Raw genomic sequence first — 22,172 nt, 5'->3', positions numbered from 1 at the left:
CTCTGGGCTTGAATTTCCTCAAAGTTCCATTTTACTGAAGATGTCATATTGGCACATCTGGGAAAACCTGAATCTGAAAGCTTCCAGGTTTTCCGCACCCAAAAGAAAGTTCAAGTCCCTGCCGAGCACCCACATGTCCATCACCTGATCTAATTAGGCACCATCCAAAACTGGAGATACCTCCCAGTCACCTCATTGCAGCTGCAGGGCACTATGGCCTTGACTCTCTGAGAAAAGAATGTTATTTTGACCATATATCACCCATACTCTATATAATCCCCCCTCCCATTTTCCCACAGTAGAAAATGTGGCAGGCCTGAAGGCCCAACTGTAAAAGATGGCTTTCAGGTCTGACACATGCTGGATCAGGAATTCTAGGAGTTGAAGTCCACGGGTCATAAAAGGACCATAATTCCCCACCCCTGCTAGACCATCTCAGCCTTTGAAGACCATTTGGAAGCTTCAATTGATCAGAATGCAGCAGCCCAGTTGTTGGTAGATACATACCATCATGAGCCTATTATATCCCTCCTGCAGTCCCTGAACTATTTCAGTATTAGTTTCTAAGTGCAATTCAATGTGCCAATTTTGACCTTTAGAGTCCTATGAAGGTGGTCCCGGAGCACCTGCAGGGACATCATCTCCACCCAATTTCAGCCCACCGCAACCAGGCATCTTGGGAGAAATTGCTTAGGACCCTCCAACTTTCATGAAGGAAAATGAGGTGGAGGTTTGTAGGGAGCTCTTTTCTCCTTGCCTCTCCCCCCACAAAGAAATTTGGCCTACTTGCACTCTATTGGCTTTCTGCAAGTTATTAAAAACCGAGTTAGGAAGGATACTAAGGAAGGATACTTAGGAAGGATACTAAAGGAAGGATACTAAAGGAAGGATACTAAAGGAAGGATACTAAAGGAAGGATACTTAGGAAGGATACTTAGGAAGGATACTAAAACCAACTCCCGAGGACGCAAATGGCTATCCCACCAGATAACTAAACTTCAGTGCCCCCAATTCCAAGCTAATTGGCCATTCTGGTTGGGGATTATCGGGAAGCACCTCTGGGGGAACTAGGCAGCCTAACAGAATATGCCACATATAAAAACTTGGATTAATTTAGCACAGTCCTCCTAGACATCAGTTGATAGAAGTGTTAGATGTTAATGTGGTGATTTTCAGAATTATACTTCCAAATCGAAAGCTAACCTGTTTCTTCCAGATGTTTTGCATTACCATTTCTAAATTCCACTGTCACTGCCCATGCTTGCCAGAGCTAATATAAACTGAAGTCCAAAATGCAGTCCAAGGGAATTGAAATCCTACTCTTGCTCTTTAATAAGGGAAAATGACACATTAACAGATGCAAATATCTTCCTATATTACCTGCAAACACAGTAGTCCTCGACTTACAACAGTTCTCTTGTGACTCGTCCTCCCTCCTCTCCTCAGCCGGGCCCCTCCCGTCTCCAACCGGGCCTTTTATCAGACTCCGAGTCTGATAATGAAGATGAATGGCCTGTCATGACTCCAGCCCCCGGCCCTGGCCCCATACCCAGAGAAGATTCAAGGAGTGAAAGGAGAAGCCCAATAAATCTCACTCATACAGCATGTGTTCCTTTGGCTCAGCCTTCAGAGCAGGAAGCCAGCCAGGTGGTGGAATTACCCGGGGCTACTCCCTCTGACCCCTCCTTTCCCAGATGCTGACAGCAGATCCAGCTGAAGACAATTCAGACTGGGTGGACCCTCGCTTCGGGAGATCTGAGAGGCGACGCCAGCAGAAGGAAGGGTGGAGCAGGTCTGGATAAATGCTGAGTCATGGAGCCACACCCCACAGCTTATATAAAGGACCTGCTTTTGGCATTCCAACCTTGAGTCAAACAAAGTCTTATCTAGTTTGCTGATATTGGACCTTATCGCTGAAGTCACAACTTGGACTCCTGCCTGCCCTGATAAACCTCGAAGGAACTTGGCAAGCTGCAGAGGCTTCGTTGCCAAGTTTGTTACGGACTTCCTTGACTCATTCGTCAGAGTGGGGGTGGGACACGACAAGTTCATTTAGTGACCGTTCAAAGTTACAACGGCACTGAAAAAAAGTGACTGATGACTGATTTTCACACTTACAGCCATTGTAGCATCCCCATGGTCACATGATCCAAATTCAGAAGCTTGGCAACTGGTTCATATTTATGACGGGTGGAATACCCCAGGGTCACGTGATCCCCTTTGGTGATCTTCCGACAAGCAAAGTCAATGGGGAAGCTAGATTCACTTAACAACCATGTTACTAATTTAACAAATGCAATCATTCACTTAACAACTATGGCAAGAAAGGTCGTAAAATGGGGCAAAACTCACTTAACCAATGTTTCGCTTAGCAGTGTACATTTTTGGGCTCAGTTGTGGTCGTAACCCAAGGACTAACTATATTAATTTCTTTCATAGCAGATTTTCTACTGTGTTTCAGCTTTAAACCAGTGGTGGGATTCAGCCAGTTCGCACCTATTCGGGAGAACCGGTTGTTAACTTTCTAAGCAGCTCAGAGAAGCCAGTTGTCGGAAGAAATCTTATTTTGTTTTTTTCCACTTTACAGAGCTAATCCTGTAAGGAAGGCAGGAAGGAAATATTCTGGTGTGTGTTTCTAGCCTCATCTTTATTCCCCTGCCTCTCTGGTTAACCCTTAGTACATTGTAACAGCTAAGGTGAAGCACCCTTCAACGTGAGTGACGTTGAGTTGGCCACGCCCACACGATCACATGACCACCGAGCCACGCCTACCCAGCTGGTCATTAGGGCAGAGAACTGGTTGTTAAATTATTTGAATCCCACCACTGCTTTAAATCAACTGAAAACATGCATACAGGAAGTTGCTGTCCACCATGAATATTTCCATCTAGTACAATCTTCTCTGAAGTGGAGAGGGGGGAACTCTCTGGGAACATAGAGGTCTTCTTCATATATCCAGGTATTCAATTTTATCTACCCGGAAATGCTGGAAATAGAATCTGGGACCTTCAGTATAGAAAGCATGCTGTCTCTTGCTTAGCCATGCTCCCTTTCCGAATGAATGAATGAAGGAGCAGCAGCAGGAAAAGGATGCAGTTGGAGGCTATGTCGTAAAGAGCCTTGCAAAGGAATAGCCTTTTGCATAAGGGAGATGGGACAATGTACATTGAGCTATGAAAACTGTATGTTTCCTGCCTAACAAGAAAGCAAAGCACACCTCTGAGAGGCTGTCAAATTTCAAATCAAGTTCCATATAGATTTTAATGCCCACATAATCATACAGAAGACTCATAATATGTTTCCACTGGAAATCTCTATTACTGAACAACAGAGAATCATCACTGATATTTATATATTTAATTCTTTTATTTGCCTGTTAATTAAGTCAAATGCCAATAATTTCTCCCTGGTGTAGAACAGTAAAACATGGTACTTGATTTTTTAATTGACAGTCAAACACACTTTTTGGCATCACAACGTCATCATCACCTCTCTAGATTTATGTTATACATACACACCTCACCCCCCATCTCATTTTCTCACACAATTCTCCTGAAGCAACTAGTAATCATCATCCTCATCTGGTTCAACTCAACAAGCAAGAGAACAATTTGCTGCAGAAATAGACTCCATATTGTGCTTGCCACTTCTGCCTTGGCAAAATTTGAATCTGTTTGGCATGGTAAAGAATTCAGAAATAGCTTGCTATGAAATCCATCCTGGGTAGAATCTAAGGAACAGAGCTGGATCCTAGACGGGTCCAGATTATCTGATAAGGGAAAGATTTAAAAACAACAACAGAAGATCGTATCCTTTAGAAAACTATCACCTCTGGCTTGAGGAAATAAAAGCTGGTTTACCTAAACTAGAACCCTGGGATTTGCTCCTGAAATGACCCAGGGCTTTCACTCCATCGTTTGTACCCCACACACCTGTTCCAAGCTGGGGCTGAGGAGGAGCCTGAGGTGACCCCTGCTCCATGTGCTTGTTTTACACAAATTGATTCCATGCAATCTTAAGAAAGAATCCTTCACAGCATCTACATATTCCCATCAAAGGTGCTAACAATATTCTCTCCCCAGTTTCTCGTAGGGGAGATGACATGGAAGTCATCAGAAAACCTCAGGCATATCCCCAACTGATTCAGTTGCAGTAGCATTCAGCTGGGAGCAAGAGATCCCTTCTAACCTCAACACTTTCCCAATGTGAGTATACACATTTATTGGTGGCCATGATCTACTATCACCTTGGCAACAAGGCTAGGCTGCCCAGAATTTCCTTCTCAGAGAAACAGTAGGATCTTCTATGGGAAATCGAATACAGGATCAGGTAAGACAAGAGGTTCTCTACAAAGGAATCATGATTAACAATAGAAGGGGAGGAGACCCTGTTTCTACTACTGTAACTCTTTGCAAAAAAATAATAATAGCATGCCAACCTGTTGCCTATATTGAATTATGACACTCAGAATCTCCCAGTAGTTGGAATTCTGGGAATGGTAATCCTAACATCTTAGAAGGTATCACAGGCTGAGGAAATCTGTCTACTCTTTCTTCTCCTATATTCCAAACCAAGATTTGGAGGTCTAACATCTCCCAATCACAATATTAAACATTCAGGTCTTCAAGCCCTCTTCATTATTTAGCCTACAGCATCCATACTCAAGATCAGTGGATAGGAGGTCCCACCTATCCCTACGTTCTCATCCAGAAAGCAGGGTCCAATACTTACTGGGTAATTCTCCCTTGGCCAGCTCAGCACTAAGCAGCTCTTTATGGCTCAGACTCCAGCCAGGCCCAGGGTGAGTGGGAGTGGAAGCCGGACTCTTTGTGAAGATGCCACTGATAAACTTGAGCATTTTTCGGTCACGAGTGGAGGCCCTTCCACCCTCCCGGCCTCTCTTCAGCCCTACGGCAGCCTCTGAGGAGCAAGAACCAGATGAGGCTAAGCTGACTGGGCCATGGTTGAGGTCACTGTTGTCCAGAGTCTTGCTTTTGTTTTTGTGAGGCGACAGTTTCGCCCTGGACCCTCCTCGGGGGACAGTCTCCCCGCTCCCTTTGATTGCCACTTTCATGCGGCCCTTGACTTCACTCTCTGGCCACGACAGGCGATTTGGGGTACCCCCTTTGTGGCTCCCCTTGCTGGCCTTTGGCTCTGTACCCACCTTAGCCCCTGTGGTGGTCACTGTTTTGAAAGGCTTATTTGTGGCCAAGCGGAGGCGGCGATTTCCAGCAGCGGGGTGAGGAGAGGAGGCTCCCGAGTGAGAGAAGGAAGAAACACCCACACGGCTCACCGTCATTTCCATAGTCCCAGGCTCAGGGCCACCCCAGCTAGCGTGACTGACCAACATCCGGCGTCCAGGTGCAGCAGCGCTGGAGGAGCAGCTGGCAGTGGTTGGAGGGGGGATTGGCAACTCATCTCCAGGGATCTCCAAGGTTTCCTTCAACTCAGCCTTGGAGGGGATCAGAGCCACTTCTGGTTTTGGCGGCACACTGGGCATGACTGGAACCAAAATGGCTTTGGGCTTTGGAGCTACAGCAGGAGCTGACGGGACAAAAGTACCTTCAGGCTTAGAGAGGAGAGTGGAAGAGACCGAAGGGCCGACCATCACAGGTTTGGGAGGAGCAGAGGAAAAGATAATGCCCACAGGTGGTTCAGGTTTGGGGGGGATGATGGGGGCTATAGAGGGAATTGCTGGTTCGGGTTTGGGTGGCAGAACTGGGGCTATGCATGGCATAGTTGCCTCACGCTGGAAGGGCACCATAGGCTCAGGTTTAGGAGCCAGAGGCGGAGCGATAAAGGGGACAGCTGGCTGAGATTTGGAGGTCAACGCCATCTCGGGTTTGGGGGGCACAGCTGGTGCAACAGGGAGCACCAGTGGGTCAGGCTTGGGGGGCACAACTGGAGCCACTGAAGTTCCCAGCACCTCAGATCTCGGCATCATGGCTGGTGCATCCAAGCTGATGGTGGCTTTGGCCTTGGGAGCAGCTGCTGTTAATCCAAGATTTGGATCCCAAGGACTGCCTTGGCTGCTGCTGGGTGGGGTCCAGAGAGATCCAGCTCGCCCAGCGCCATCAGGGGATGGGGATGGGCCAGGTGTCTCAGGGCAGCCTGGCGACAACTGCAGTAAGTAGTCAGGAGTGCTGGCGCTGCTGGTGCTAATCCAGAGCGCATCCTGCCGGTGGAAGATGCGCTCTTGCCTCTTGATCTTGGCCGCCTCCTCAGCTTCCTTGTGGCTCCTTAACCCGGCGGGTTCGGCAACTGATGGAAAAGCCATAGGGCTGGAGGGGAGGCTGCCTGCTCTGCCCTCCGGCTGAGAAGCCCCATCCTCAACCCTTGCCTTCTCATCTTCTGGCGGTTGCTGCTGCTGCTGCTGCTGCTGCTGTTCGCCTTGCTGGAGCTGCTGAACGGACTCGAGCTTCACAAGGGTCAGGGAGATCAGGTAGGTCGTCCTTCGCTGCAGGGTTGCTCCTCTGCTCATGAGTGCCTGGGGGAACGGACGGCGGCAGTGCCCACACCGTTAGCCAGCATCTGCCAGACGTTTCTCCTCTTGCTGCCGCCGCCGCTGCCGCCGCCAGCTGGGTGGTTGCCACCCCCTCTGGATGGCAGCGGATGCCAGCCGCCAGCTGGAACCCTAACGCCCCCCCTGCTCTGTCCATGCACAAAGGGCAGCTCCAGAGGAATGCTGCAGGAGCCGGAGCATCTCTTCCAAACCTTACCATCCACTTCCCAGCAGCTCAGCTGCCGAAGGCCTGAAGGTGAGCATCTTCCAAGCAACCCCCTTGCCAGCGGAAGAGTCCAAGCGACAGAAGCTGGGCAAAGGGGGTGGGGTGCTCAGCCTCTTTCCAGGAAGAAATCTCGGGCAGGGAAGGAGCCCGGCGTGGGGATGCGGTGGCTTCCGAAGGAGGCAAACGGCAGAAGGCAAAAAAAAAAAAAAAAAAAAGGAGGATGGCTGTTCCCGAGCAGAGAAGCCGGCGCAGGGAAGAAGAAGAAGAAGAAGGGGACAAGGCAAAAATAAATTAAAAAATAAAAAATCACAGCTTCGTTGCAAGCCTGTCCCCTTTTGTGGTGCTGCGGCAACCTCGATAGCCCCTCAGCGCAGACCTCATAGCGCTGGCCAGTTGCCAGGATCTTTCACACTTTCCCCTCCGGTCTTGTCATTTGCGGCGCATCCTACGGTGCATCCTTTGCCTGACGCCCAGCCCTCTTCGTCGGCCTCCCAGCTGGCTGTAATCCGCCCAAGCTGAGAGCGGAGAGGCCAGTCGGACAACCTTCTTTCAGCTCTCCCCCACCCCCAACCCCCCTCAAACCACCCGCCTCTGCTGCCGCAATTCCCTCCTCCTCCTCCTTTCCTCCTCCTCCTCCTCCTTCCCGTTGGTTTTGGAAGGAGATTTGGGGGGGGGGTTGTCTCTGTCCCCCTCCCCTCGGGTGGTTTCTACTTTTTTTAGCGCATCTTTTGCTTGGCACGCGCTCCGTGCAAGCTGCTTCTTTCTAGAAGCACCGGCGGAAAGCAGCGGCTAGCGGCAGGCAGAAATGCGGAGATCGCGGCGGTGGGTGGGGGAAAAAAAAACGCGTGGAAATCATAAAAAAAAAAAAAAAAGCCGAGCTATGTCAGCACTAGCAGCCAACCCCTTCGCTGAGGCTGATTCCCGGAGAGAGAGAAAAAAAACAAAAAAAACGGAAGCTCTTCCCTGTGTCACGATCGCTTGCTGTATCCGACGGTCCTGAGGGAAGAGGAAAAGAATGGGAAGAGAAAGGAAAAGGATTTAATTTTTTTTCTTTAATAAAAAAAGAGGGGGGGGGAAAAAGAGGGGGAGGCGGGAGAGAATCGAGATCTGGAGAGTTATCACATTGAATAGACACACGCCAAGAAGTGAGGGCTTTTTTGCTTTTTTTTTTTTTGCCGAGACACGAGGAAATCCCGGACTGGATCTGCTACACACAAGATCTCTTCCCTTTCCTCAGCCCGCTCTTCAGACATTATACGGGGCGGGGTCCTATTAGGGCATGTCTGAACCTAACACGCCCTTCCGGTGCCGGCCAAAAGGGAAGAGAGGGATGAGGGAGGGGGGCGGGCGGGCGGTGAGCGCAGATGTTACATCTTTCGACGCAGAGCTAAATTAGCCACGCTAATTGACTTCTTCAGCTCGCCCCGTTGCCAAGGTCATCAGTCAAATCTACTGCAAAGTGCTGGGAAGGCCCACATCTGGAGGGTAGCCTCCGCTGCCTAATGCCTTGCCTGCCATGGGATCGGTGGGGTAACTAGAGAAGGAAGGGGGGGGGTTCCCTGTGTAGTTACAGGTGGCTAGGGAGCCCGCCCTGCTTAGCGCCCCCCCCCCACTCCCACCATCTGCCCTTTGCCTTCCTTTCTCACAGAAGCCGGACAAGCGGGATGCCTCCATCAGGCAAGAGAGACATAGTTAAGGTGTCTGGAGTTGGTCATCTGCCTTTTTTAATGCACTATTGATTTAGCCACAATAAGTGTTTGGTGCTGCGGAGAACATCAGGCTTTGTGGATATTTGCCCTGGGGAAACAGTGCGGTCTCATCCATTGGGATAGCAAGGGTGTAGCAGCACCACCGCCACCAAATCTGGGCTGCACACACACACACACAAAATCTCAGGGGCTACCACGTGATCATTGGTCATTTCGCCACGTAGAATAGAATAGAATAGAATAGAATAGAATAGAATTTTTTTATTGGCCAAGAGTGATTGGACGCACAAGGAATTTGTCTTGGTGCATATGCTCTCAGTGTACATAAAAGAAAAGATACCTTCGTCAAGGTACAAGACTTACAACACTTAATGATAGTCATAGGGTACAAATAGTTTGTCAGGTGCAAAGAATCAGGATCCCATGTTCCAATTAAGGTGACTTCTTGCTCTGCCAATGCACAAGAATCGGCACTAAATTGGTGCTAGCTCATGGAATTCAAGGAGAGCTGGACTTGGCTCACTTGTAGGATTGTAAGGACTCTAGGCTGATTCCGCTCTTGACTCTGCCCCCAGACTCTGTCTCTTTTTCCCCTACATCAGAGGTCTTCAAACTTGGCAGCTTTAAGACTTATGGACTTCAACTCCCAGAATTCTCCAGCCAGCCTAGCTGCCAAGTTTGAAGACCTCTGCCCTACTTAGTCCTAAATCTAACCATTAGAAAATGGCTGGCAGTTTTTTGAATGCTCCAGACATTTGATTCACCATGTTCTAGATCCTAGATAGAATGTGTTGCCACATTACCTCATTCAGGATATAAGGGGAAGTTAGGGTGTGATTCAGAGGTGGATTTCAGCAGGTTCTGACCGGTTCTGGAGAACCGGTAGTGGAAATTTTGAGTAGTTTGGAGAACTGGTAAATACCACCTCTGGCTGGCCCCGCCCCCATCTATTCTCTGCCTCCCAAGTCCCAGCTGATCGGGCGGAAATGGGGATTTTGCAGTATCCTTCCCCTGCCACACCCACTAAGCCATGCCACGCCCACCAAGCTACACCCACACAACCCATAGTAAAACATTCTGAAACCCACTACTGGTGTGATTGCATAGGCTGCTACACAATTTTCCTTAACTACTCTGTAAACTATTGTTAGGTCAGTTTTCCCCATATACTGATCCATGTATCATGTTTTATCAACTACACTAGTAGTTCATGCAATACTAAGTCACAAATGAACAAAACACAGTGAAAGTGTTAGTTCGGTTAACTATGGTTTAAAATGGTATGCAAACAAAACCCTGAATTTTATAAATCACACTACGATATACTTTGCTTCATTATTAAATTAAAATTTGCATTTTTTTACAAAAAAAATAATTTGACTTCTGTTTATGGTTTATTAAGCACTTGTAGTATGCAGAGTTATAACCCAGAGCTATATGGGCAACCATATAAATTTTACAAATAAATAAATAAACTTAATTGGATTTATTGGATGCATGTTACAGCAATGAATGATTGTTGAACATTACAGAGGCTATGTAGACAACATGTCAAGTGGAATCCAGACCAATCACCACTAACCCTAACCTAAGCATAACCTATGACTATTTCTACATACATACAAAATAGCAAGAAGTCCGTGTAGTTATATTTTCATAGTACATTGGCTGGTTTCGTACAAAAAAGTAACATCCCCAAAAAGTGAACATTATTTTAGCCTAGTATGTTTGTGTTTTGTGAACCCGATCATACAGAAATATAGTCTTGCATTATAGGGAACTTATTTCAGAGTCATACAGCCAAGTACCCCCGATGTTTGTAATACAGTCACTACAATCTAATTATTGGTCAGCTAGTTTGATGGATGTTCGTCCAAAAATATGTGAAGGGCAACATTTTGCCTATTCCTAATCTAATCCAGTACTGACCTAGTTCATTAAATGTTTACAATAATAATGGTTTATAGTAAGCCATAATTGGCTATGTTCAATTACCTGTAATTTAAAAGCCGTTTTTAATAAGCCTCAGTGACTGAATCAGCATAATCGGCTACTGTCTGCAAAAAAACAAAAAAACAAAATACCTAACATGGCTTAATGTTGTATGGGAACGCAGCCAATCATTAAAGCCTCTTTAAATATCAACAAAACCGTATCTTCCTTCATTATTTTATCATGTTCGTAAGTATATAAGTGGGTTACATATCTTGCCTCCTTCTCAACAAGTAGTTCAAAATTGCAAGAAGGCCGGGATAATGAGAAAAGTGGAAGTTTGGCAACCATAGATTTTGGCCAATTGAACCAGAAGAAAGTCAGCTTGCCATGACGCCAGCTTGAGAACAAAGGGGTGTGGCACCATGTCAGGAGCCATGCCAAAGCCTTAGGTCAGTGATGGCTAATCTTTTTGCCATCGCGTGCCAAAAGCAGGGAGAGCGCGGGGGGTGTCGTGCGGGCGTGGGCCCACACCCATAATTCTATTCACCCTGCCCCCCCCAAGCATGGATTGTTTCTGGCCTCCGGAGGGTTTCCGGGGTGTGTGGGGTATGGCCGGTTTCACCCTCCTCAGGCTCCTAGAGAGGCTCTGGAGCCTGGGGGGAACAAAAAACAGGCCTTCCCCACCCACCCCCAGGCCCTCTGGAGGCAGGAAAAAGCCTGTTTCCCTACTTCTGGTGGGCCCAAAAGGCCTGAAAATCAACTGGCCAGCAGGTGCAAGGGCGCCGGAGCTGAGTTTGTGTGCCCTCCGATATGGCTCTGCATGCCAACTGTGGCACTCGTGCCATAGGTTCGCCATCACGGCCTTAGGTAAAAGGACCATGTTTTTCAAAATAAGTACTAAGCAAGTACACATAAGCCCATCCTTATCTCTTAAGTCCTGCTGATATGTGTCCGTCTCCAGAGTTTCTGTATGCGTTCGTCCCACCAACAATAGGATGTTGCCAGAAAAAAAGGGGCCAATTAATGCTACTTGCCTCTAAATATCCCAATTGACAGCACTATTGAAAATTATTCATACTGAAAAAGCAAGCCTGGTCTACTCTGCACTGGCTGTTTCCTCTCCAAAGTGCTGAGGGAGCAATTCTAGCCAATTGTACTTACATCATAATCACTACAATTCTCTACATGGGTTGCAAGTTATTTCACTATGCTGGAGAGGAAGCTTTCACATGGATATGTTCATATTCACATATTTGCTGCCACTGCAGAAAACACTTTCTTCCAGAAGGTTGCTTCCAGAAACAGCTTTGCATCTACTGATATGGGCACACTTAACTCTAGTTTAAACCAACATGGTGCTCCATTTGAAAAACTGATTATCCACAGAGAAACGCTTGGCTGAAATCTGCTAGGAGCTACCTCTACAAGGACAGAAATCCACTCCTCAATTTAGAAGCAGGTATGCATCAATGCAGGGACGCGGTGGCTCAGTGGCTAAGACTGAGCTTGTCGATCAGAAGGTCAGCAGTTCAGCGGTTCGAATCCCGAGCGCCGCGTAACGGGGTGAGCTCCCGTTACTTGTCCCAGCTTCTGCCAACCTAGCAGTTTCGAAAGCACATAAAAAATGCAAGTAGAAAAATAGGGATTACTTTGGTGGGAAGGTAACAGAGCTCCATGTGCCTTCGGCATTTAGTCATGCCGGCCACATGACCACGGAGACGTCTTTGGACAGCACTGGCTCTTCAGCTTAGAAACGGAGATGAGCACTGCCCCCTAGAGCCGGAAAAATCTAGCACGCATGTGCAGGGGAACCTTTACCTTTATGCACCAATGTGGAATGGATTCAGAATCAGAAGTTACTACAGTATGCAAAACCATTTTCCATGCTATAAACAGCTAGTAGGAAATGACCTATATATATCTAGACCTAGATTTATCTATCCTTAAATAAAGATGGGCTCTGGAAAGAAATTTGATCGGTCTTAGTATCACTGTTTTTAAATATCCATTGAGGCTATGACAAATAGAATTGGTCAGAGCAAACACCATCATATGGCTATATCATGCTTTGCAGTTCTTTATTGACTAAATTGAGATTTACATTGTCTACCATCTTTTTGAAGTGCTAATGGAAAAAGTCTGTTATACAAAAAAAAATCACTATAAAGACTTGTGTTAAGTCACTGCATGTATCTTAGGCTTGGTCAGAGTATGGGTCATTGTATGTGGTTTGCAAAATAAATTAGAAATCCTATCTTACATTGGGGTAACACTGGGCTTGCTTTGTATCCTGGCCCATGTAGGCCAAAATTAACTATTCTTCCAGTTAATGGGGAATATTACATATGGCATAAGGCTAAGGGCTATTAATTCAGTCTCTCCTTTTCTAAATAGCAGGTAAGATGTAATAACTGTGATTATGCAAAGGCATAATGGAAGAGCAGACATCAATATCTATGGGCCCATCTGATGCTGACCATAGCATATGGCCGTGATGTGCCGAAGTGGCACATGGAACCATATCGGCTGGCATGTGCAGTGGTGCCCATTCCTCTTCCAGGTTTCTGATGTGCATACGTACACGATGGTCAGCTGTTTTTTGCATGTGCAGCAGTGCTGAAAACTGGAAGAGCTGGTCTTCAGCTTTCCATTGTGCGCATGCACGCCAGCCAGCTGATCATTGTGTGCGCTTGTGTGCCAGTAACCGGAAGACAAGCTTGCCAGTGTGCATGTGCACGCTGAAAACCGGAAGTTGATTTCCCAGCACGTGCATGCCCACTTGGCAGCTTCTCTTCCAGGGTGCATCTCCAACGAACACGCACACATGCACACAAAGCCCACACGCACACTCTCCCTTTTCAGCACTCAGTGCTGAAAAAGTTCACCATCACGGGCATATGGTTTGGAATTTAAGAAGAGTAAATGGTAAAAAGCATTAATTAATTATTGAAATTAAAGATATATTGGATATGAACCAAAGAGACTCGGGAAAGATGTGTTAGATCTGAATGAAGCTGTCTGATCTTATGGAGCAATGAATATTCAGGAAGGAGAAGGTTTAAATTACAAATTAAGAAGCAAAAGTGTATGGTATATGAGAAAGCATAAACCGATATAATTTAGGTTGTTATGAGTTCAGAGTAATCTAAGGATCCAGATTTGTGATAGTTGCAGTTTACAGCACATCTGAACTCATAACAACCTAAATTATATTGGTTTATGGTTTCTCATACACATTTTTGCTTTTTAATTTGTAATTTGCATCTTCTTTCCTGTATATTCATTAACTCTGCTCCATACCGTATATGTGGTACCTTGCTCAATAGTAGTACCTGTGAGAGGGATCTTGGGGTCCTAGTGGATAACCATTTAGATATGAGCCAGCAGTGTGCAGCAGCTGCCAAAAAAGCCAACACAGTTCTGGGCTGCATAAACAGAGGGATAGAATCAAGATCACGTGAAGTGTTAGTGCCACTTTATAATGCCTTGGTAAGGCCACACTTGGAATACTGCATTCAGTTTTGGTCGCCACGATGTAAAAAAGATGCTGAGACTCTAGAAAGAGTGCAGAGAAGAGCAACAAAGATGATTAGGGGACTGGAGGATAAAACATATGAAGAACGGTTGCAGGAACTGGGTATGTCTAGTTTAATAAAAAGAAGGACTAGGGGAGACATGATAGCTGTGTTCCAATATCTCAGGGGTTGCCACAAAGAAGAGGGAGTCGGGCTGTTCTCCAGAGCACCTGAGGGTAGAACAAGAAGCAATGGGTGGAAACTGATCAAGGAAAGAAGCAACTTAGAACTAAGGAGAAATTTCCTGACAGTTAGAACAATTAATAAGTGGAAGGACGTGCCTGCAGAAGATGTGAATGCTCCAACACTGGAAATTTTTAAGAAAATGTTGGATAACCATCTGACTGAGATGGTATAGGGTTTCCTGCCTGGGCAGGGGATTGGACTAGAAGCCCTCCAAGGTCCCTTCCAACTCTGTTATATTATATTATATAAGCTCAGACAGCTTCATTCAGCTCTAACACCTCTTTTCCCAATTTTCTTTGGATCATACACAATATATCTTTAATTTCAATAATTAATTAATACTTTTTACCATTTAATCTTCTTAAATTCCAAGCCATATGTTACGGTCAGCATCAGACAGGCCCATAGATATTGATATAAGGACCAGAGATTGGAAATTGCAGACCATTATTACTGTATGTACCGTATTTTTCAGAGTATAAGATGCACCCAGATTTTCACACTCTTTTTGGGGAGAAAAAGGTGCGTCTTATACTCCGAAAAATACGGTAATCCAAGAGGGGAACGAAACTGTTATGTGATATGAATGGAGGGTGGAACAAGGCTAGAGAGTATAGAAAGAATGATTGGGATATTCAAAAGCTCCAGAATGAATAAGAATAGCGATTGATGAATATTTGCTTAGAAGAAACCCTGTTAATTTCAAATATATAGCGTAAGCACTGGTCTATTCAGGCAGACACATGGCAAAAGAATAAATACAAACCTAAAAACACGATTGATTTGATTATATGATAGACTGAGAAGAACTAAATGTTACAAGGATGTTGAACAGTTCTGAAGATGAGACAGACATTTTCTATTAGTATGGAGAATAGGTCTTCAGAAAAAAAGATATGGAAAAAAACAAAAAGAAGTGAAGAAGTGAAAGCCAGAGCAAAAGTAGAATAAATACAGGAAAAAAACCCGTATGAAAAATAATTAGATTCTTAAACATATTTATGGATGAATGTATAACCTGAATGATTTGCAGGGAATATTAGATAGATTGTCTGATGCAACAAGAAATACGTGAACACCACAATAATTGTGTCAGGGAAAAGGGAGCGAACAACAGTAAATTCTACATATTATTTTTCTTATCTCCTGCCTATAATTTATGTTGCCCACTACTTCTCACTCCTTTTCTGCACTGCATTTCTATGAAATACAAGTAGTCTTCCTTTTGTGACTGTCCACACTTACAATGGAGATGAAAAAAGTTTTTTCAGTGCAGTTGTAACTTCGAACGGTCACTAAATGAACTGTTGTAAGTCAGGGACTACCTGTACAAATGGATCCTGTTTGCCCAACAAGCTGAGAAAGAAATCTTACACAAGAGGGGGCGTGGCCATGACCGTGGTGGGGTGAAGACCTTTCCTTCACTTCACAGGGCTTATTAATGAAGATTTATGAGGATTTACGTGTTTGGAATGCACCGTTATGGATGAAAGTTAATAAATTGTGAAGTGAAAGTGTTAACAGCCCAGCAGACTGAATTTAAAACCGGTAGGTCATCTGAAACTGTTTGAATTATAGAGTTTTTACAGCGTGGGGGTGATCAGCTGGCCGGCAGGCACGATTGAGTTTGGAATAAATTGCTGTCTTTCGCTTTTGCTATTACAAACATCGTGTTCTGTGTTTTACTGCTGAGGCCAAGGTGTGAATATTAAAGACTGAATTTGTTAATGAGAAGAGTTTAATTGAAGATTAAATTGATCTTTTGTGTGGGAAAACTTGACCGGAGCAGCAGGATTTTACTGGGCGTTGTCTTCTAACGGACTATTTTTTTTTAAAGAGGAAATTAACAGCTTGTTTATGCGCTTTTATGATCACAGATAACAAAAGGAAAGAATTTTTCTCTGAAGTTTAAGTTGGAATGAAGCAGTAATTTTTTTTTCTTTTTCTTTGCTGACGTGGAGAAAAAATGGCGCTGATTATTGTTTGAAAGCTGTGAAGTTATCTGTGCTCTCTGTGGAGTGACTATGAATCACAAGCTGTTGAGAGATAAACTTTCGAGTGCAAAATAAGCCGCTTCGGCTTCAATTAAAAAATTGCTGTCCCTTGATCTTCATTAAGACCCTCTGCAAAAGTGGTTTGAAATACTAGTTTGAAAACTTTTTAAAATGACTCAACAACCTTCAGAAATGCAGCAAGTTGCTGCGGCTTTAAACAAAATTGGGGAAAAAATAGCAGGATTATAGGAGCGTATGGATAATTTGACATTGGAAATGAAAAAAATGAAACAAGAAATGAATGAAAATTTTGCAAAGCAAACAGTGGAAATGACAATTATTAAAGATGAACTTGAGCAGATTCATGTACATGAGGCAAAAGTGGATCGGCAAATTGGTGAAATATTTTACAAAAATGAGCAGCAAGACAAGAGAATTTGTCTCCTGGAAGAAGAGATGAGGAAATATAATTTGGTTATTCGAGGGATTCAAGAAGAAAAGGTAGATAATTTGAAACAGCGGGTTTTAAAATGGATTAATGATCTCGACACGCAAATTACGTTTACAATAGCAGATCTGGCAAGTGTTTTTAGAATTGGATATAGAAGGCAAAATGGTTCCAAAAGGAATGTGCTTGTCAGGTTTGCAAATCTTGGTGATAAGCTGGAAGTTATGGCCAAGGTGAGAGAGATGGGAGATGCTTTGAAGTTTGAAGGGAAGACTATTCAAGTCTTCCCGGATATATCAAGAGAAGAAAGGGCATGGAGATTTTTTTTAAAACCAATTACAAAGGTTTTGAGAGATAACGGAATTAAATATAATTGGAGGCCACCACAACAATTGAAATTTTTTTATAAAGGAAGGATGCGTACAATTACCCCGGACATAGATGCAATACTATATTTACAGGAGCTTGGACTGATCAAGGAGGAAGATTTAACGGAGATAAAAGATCAAATGCTTAAGATGGGTGGAATACATGTGGAAACATCAACACCAGAAGAAGAAAAAGGGGCTATTGGGGGGCAAGACCTTAAAGGGTTAAAGAGGAAGGAAATCTCACCTGTGTTGGTCGAACAGAAGAAAAGTCGTGAGGATACAGTAGGAGAAGAAGTAGATAAGAGTCTTGGAAAATATGAAGCTGAATGCGGGAGAGAGCTACCACTTTCTTTTTTCTTGAGTGATGAATTTAAATAGACAGCCCGAAAGAAGTGACCTGGACATTGGCACGTCCCCTCTCCCCCATTCTCTTTATAGAGGCGAAACTGATGAGGATGTGGGGGAAGAAGATTGTTTGTTTTTTATTGTTTGTTTTGTCTTTTGTCTTTTTTTGTTTTTTTATTGCTTTTTTATGTTAAATGTCTGTTATATGGGAGTTCAATGTTGGGTTTTGGGCACAGAAAGGAAGAGGAGGGGCTAGGATTGAAAAATTTACAGTTTAAATGGGAGTTATAAAAATAATGTCATGGAATGTGAAGGGTACAGGGAATCAGATTAAAAGAAGAAGATTGGAATTTAAGATTAAAAGAGATTTACCAGATATTTTATTTTTACAAGAAACCCATCAGAAATCTGAAGATTCAAATAGAATGTATATAAAAGGTATGCAAATATATGAAAAAGCATTTGGAACTTCAAAAGCCAGAGGAGTTGCAACACTGATATCAGATAGGGTGTATTTTGAAAACATCAGGTAATTTTGGATGAAGATGGAAGATATGTAATAATTGTTGGAAATCTTAATGAGGAAAAAGTGACACTTGTTAATTTATATTTACCGAATGAAAACAAAGAGAATTTCTTGAAAAATAACAAAATTTTGGAGAATGAAAGTGTAGGAAAGTAATTGTGGCTGGGGATTTTAATTTAATCAGAGATAAAATAGATAGTACTAACCCCACTCGCTGTGGAGGAGCAAATAAAATGGGGATTTTAAATAAGTGGATGCTTCAAACGGTGTAGTGGATGTGGAGAGAGGTTAAAGGAATTGAAAGAGTATACACTTTTTCTCTAAGATATATAATACATATTCTAGAATTGATTATATTTTTCTTTCTAAAGATTTGTTGAATAATGTGGATAAGGTAGATGTGGGAATTTTAAAGATTCTGATCATGCAGAAGTTATGGTGGATTTAGATTTTAATTTTGAGAAAAAGAAGTTATTGGAGATATGAGGAGAAACTGTATAAAATGAAAAGGATAAAAAATGGATACTTAAAAATTGGAGGAAAGTTGGAGATTAAATGATAATGGGGAGGTTAAATTTGAAATTGTTTGGGATGCGATGAAAGCGGTGTTTAGAGGGGAGAGTATTAAATTATCAAGTAGGAAATATAAAAATTATAAAACTAAAATGGAAAGAGATAAAATCAGATTAAAGAATTGGAAAATCAATTTTTGCTTACTAAAGAAAAAAAAATTCTTCAGGAGCTTAATATGTTAAGAAATAAAATGATAGAAGAGGATACAGAGTTAGTAAAAAGAAATTTGAGATATTTAAATAGGAATTTTTTTGAATTTAGTAATAGAAATTCTAAGTTATTGGCAAAGATGGTGAAAAATAAAAGAGAGAAGAGAGAAATTGGAGCTTTGATAGATGACAGAGGTATAAGATGTTACAAAAATTAGAGAAATGTGAAGTGGTTAGAAATTTTTCAGAATCTATATTCAAAGAAACCAATTAATCGGGAAAATTGCAAAGCTATTTAGAAAAGTATGTGGTGAAAATTGATCAAACATATAAGGAATTGATGGAAGAAGATATAACACAAGATGAGATTAATGGAATAATACAAAAATTAAAATTAGGGAAAGCTCCAGGTGAGGATGGATTACCTGTTGAGTTTTATAAAGAATTTAAAGAATTAATAATACCAAGATTGCAAAATTATTCAATGGAATATTACATGGTGGAGAAGTTCCTTCGTCATGGAATAGAACGGTGATATCCCTAATTCCTAAACCAGATAAAGATTTAGAAAGGATTGAGTCCTATCGCCCATTTCTTTAATTAATCAGGATGCAAAGATATTTACTGCTATTATAAGTAATAGATTAAATAGATTTATAGATAGATATATAAGTTATAATCAAGTAGGTTATGTGAAGGGCAGATATATGAGTGATATTGTTAGAAGAGTATTAAATATTATAGATGTAGCTGAATATAATGGTGATAAAATTGGTATAGTATCATTGGATATTTTAAAGCTTTTGATTCTGTACAATGGGAAACTATTAAAGTAATTGTGGAGGCTTTAGGCTTTGGTAATAAGTTTATACATGTTATTTCAAAATTGTATCAAAAAGTAGTGCAAGAGTGAAGGTGAATGGAATATTAACTGAAGAGATAAAATTAGAAGGGTACGAGACAAGGATGTCCCTTGTCCCCAACATTATTTTTATTGGCTATGGAAATATTGACAAAATGATAGAAAAGATGAAGAATTAGAAGGATATAAGGGTATAAGATAAATTTGTATGCGGATGATACTTTAATTATTTTGAAAATGTAGAGAAAGATCTGAAAAGATATATAAGCATTTGATAGAATTTGAGGAAATGACAGGATTGAAAGTAAATTGGTCAAAGTCAGAATTATTGATGGATAGTAATGGTAATGAGTCTGAGAATATGCAAGAGCAATTTGGGATAAGGATTAAAATACATTGAAATATTTGGGTATAGTGCTTTCACCAAGGTTAAAGAATTGAAAAACTTAATTATGATGTGGTGATTAACGAAATTGAGAAGAAGATAGATAAATATAAAATTTTAAAGTTGTCTTGGTTTGGTAGAATTGCAATGTGTAAGATGATGTTGCTACCCAAGTTCAACTTTTTATTCGAGATGCTACCACTAAATTTGACAGAGAAAGATATTGAAGGATATCAGAAAAATTGGACAAATTTTGCAATGGTGGAAAAAGATCTAGATTAGTGAAGAAAATGTGGTATCAAAATCAAAAGGAAGGTGGATTAGGAATCCCCAAATTATTTAATTATTACTGTGCATATGGTATCCGGATAGTGGTAAAAATACTTAAAGGTGAAGATAACTATTGGAGAGACTTAGAGTTAAGGGATATAGAGAAATTTGGATCAAGGTGGTTTTTAGATAAAGCAAAATGTGTAATTAGAAGTTATTGGTTAAAGGGATTAAGTAAAATGTGGAATAAATTTGTTAAAATTTTAATTCCGGATATAATCTTTTTGGGGAAGACAATTGGAAATTGGCCGATTAAAAATAATATAAGACGTAATGAAGTGATTAAAGAGGAAAATATAGAAATTATTAGAGATTGGTTAAAAGTTATGGAAAATGAAAGGAGGAATAAAGAAATTATTGAAAAATTAGGGTTAAGTTGGTTTGAAAAAATACAGATAGACAGATACAAATGGACAAAAAAATTAAGGGAAAATTATTCGATAAATAGATGTGAAACTGAATTTGAATATTTAGTATCTCGGATTATGAAAGATGAAATTGGGCTAAAGGGACTCGTTAGTAGGGTTTATAAGATTATAAACTCTGATGAAAAATTACAAAGAGTGATGAGGACAAATTGGGAAAAAGATCTTAATATTGAAATACCAGAGTCAGATTGGAATGTGAATTGGAATAGTAGAATTATGAGAACTTTATCTATAAGGATTAAAGAGCATAATTATAAAGTTGTTTGGAAATGGTATTTGACTCCAGTAAGATTGTCACAAATGGATAAAAAAATTAGTAAAAAATGTTGGAGATGTGAGATGGAATTGGGGACTTATGAACATATGTGGTATAATTGTGATAAGGTTAAAAGTTTTGGCAACAATTGGAGAAAATGATATTTGAAATGATGGGGAAAGTAATAACATTGAGAGTGGAAACTATATTATTGTTGGTAATTAAGGAAATAGAATTAACAAAATATGAAAAAGAATTGATTAGAATTATGATTATAATAGGTAGAATTATAATAGCTAGATATTGGAAACTAGATGTGATTTTTAGAATAGAAGAGTGGAATTCTGAAATGTGGAAATTGGCTTTAAATGATAAAATGACATGTGATATTAAAATTAGAAGTGGTGTGTATAAAGAAGATATTTTCTGGAAGATTTGGAAACCATTCGTGGACTATACGCTTGGAAAATTGGACACCTCGGTACCTGTACCTCGAGAACGTGGATTTTGGCAATCATGAGGACATATCCAAAGACCCAAATCTTCCTTTTTTATGTATAGCACAAGGGTGGAATAATGTATTTTTTTTTCTTTTCTTTGTTTGTAATGTTAGAAAAAAGTAATAATAATAATAAAAAAAGAAATCTTACACAAGAGAACATGTGCAGTACCACTTTTAAATCCTGCCCCCATAGCAGGCTTTATGCAAGATTCCAACGTCATTTGAACTCAGGGCTGCAATCCGAAGACTTTTTTTGAGCCTTTTGCTACTGCTGAGCTGAAGTGCTTGTCTCTCTATTCTTGTGCTGGAAAAATTGAAATTCCCATGACAAATCCTTCTCCTACCTGTGTTCACTCTGCTCCCAGTCACCTCACCTCTTCAAGACAGTGAGTGACGAACATACCTTGAGGCTGCCCTTCGACAGTATTGGAAGAAGGGAGAAAACGTAAGACATTCTTGCAGCTAAGGGTGATTTAAGCATATTTTACTCGTGGGTTATGGTTAAGCTGAAGGCAATGTCACAGAGCCACTGCAGAAAAATGGTGTCAGAACATGTTTCTGCCATGGTTAGATGCAAGGGGACAAAGGCCCTACGGAGTATACAGGCAGAGAAGTATAACAATATTTAACTGATGGAATATCAAGATGCCAACAATTCTGAAAACTGCTCAGAGTCCAGCTCAAATCACAAGAATGGTAGATTTACATACAAAGCTGCCTACCCCATGAATTCCACTGAACGGATAAAAGGAATATTACTGTCTGTCTTGGTGTAGCAAGAAGCAAGCGCTTTGTTAGATGATTACCATGGTTACACAATGCACAAAATGCTTGAGATACACAATGCAAAATGCTTGAGACCCACTGTCA

The 22,172-nt window shown here is 41.9% G+C and overlaps 1 protein-coding gene across 2 annotated transcripts in view; it reads right to left on the bottom strand.

Moving 5' to 3' along the window:
- AGAP2 (ArfGAP with GTPase domain, ankyrin repeat and PH domain 2) overlaps window positions 1-22,172 on the bottom strand; it is a 201,412-nt gene that overhangs the window by 90,340 nt on the left and 88,900 nt on the right. The window contains exon 1 of one of the 2 annotated variants that reach the window (XM_058168146.1): window positions 4,732-7,208. The exons of the other annotated variant lie outside the window; for it this stretch is intronic. Within the exon in view, the coding sequence (XP_058024129.1) occupies window positions 4,732-6,481 (1,750 nt within the window). The 5' untranslated portion in view covers window positions 6,482-7,208. Of the gene's footprint in view, window positions 1-4,731; window positions 7,209-22,172 lie in introns of those variants that run through there. 2 annotated transcript variants of the gene reach the window in all.

The sequence above is a fragment of the Ahaetulla prasina genome, chromosome 2, assembly GCF_028640845.1.
Source record: "Ahaetulla prasina isolate Xishuangbanna chromosome 2, ASM2864084v1, whole genome shotgun sequence".
Classification (NCBI taxonomy): domain Eukaryota; kingdom Metazoa; phylum Chordata; class Lepidosauria; order Squamata; family Colubridae; genus Ahaetulla; species Ahaetulla prasina.
The sequence above is the reverse complement of the archived record's forward strand: the minus strand, read 5'-3'. Positions and strand labels throughout refer to the sequence as shown.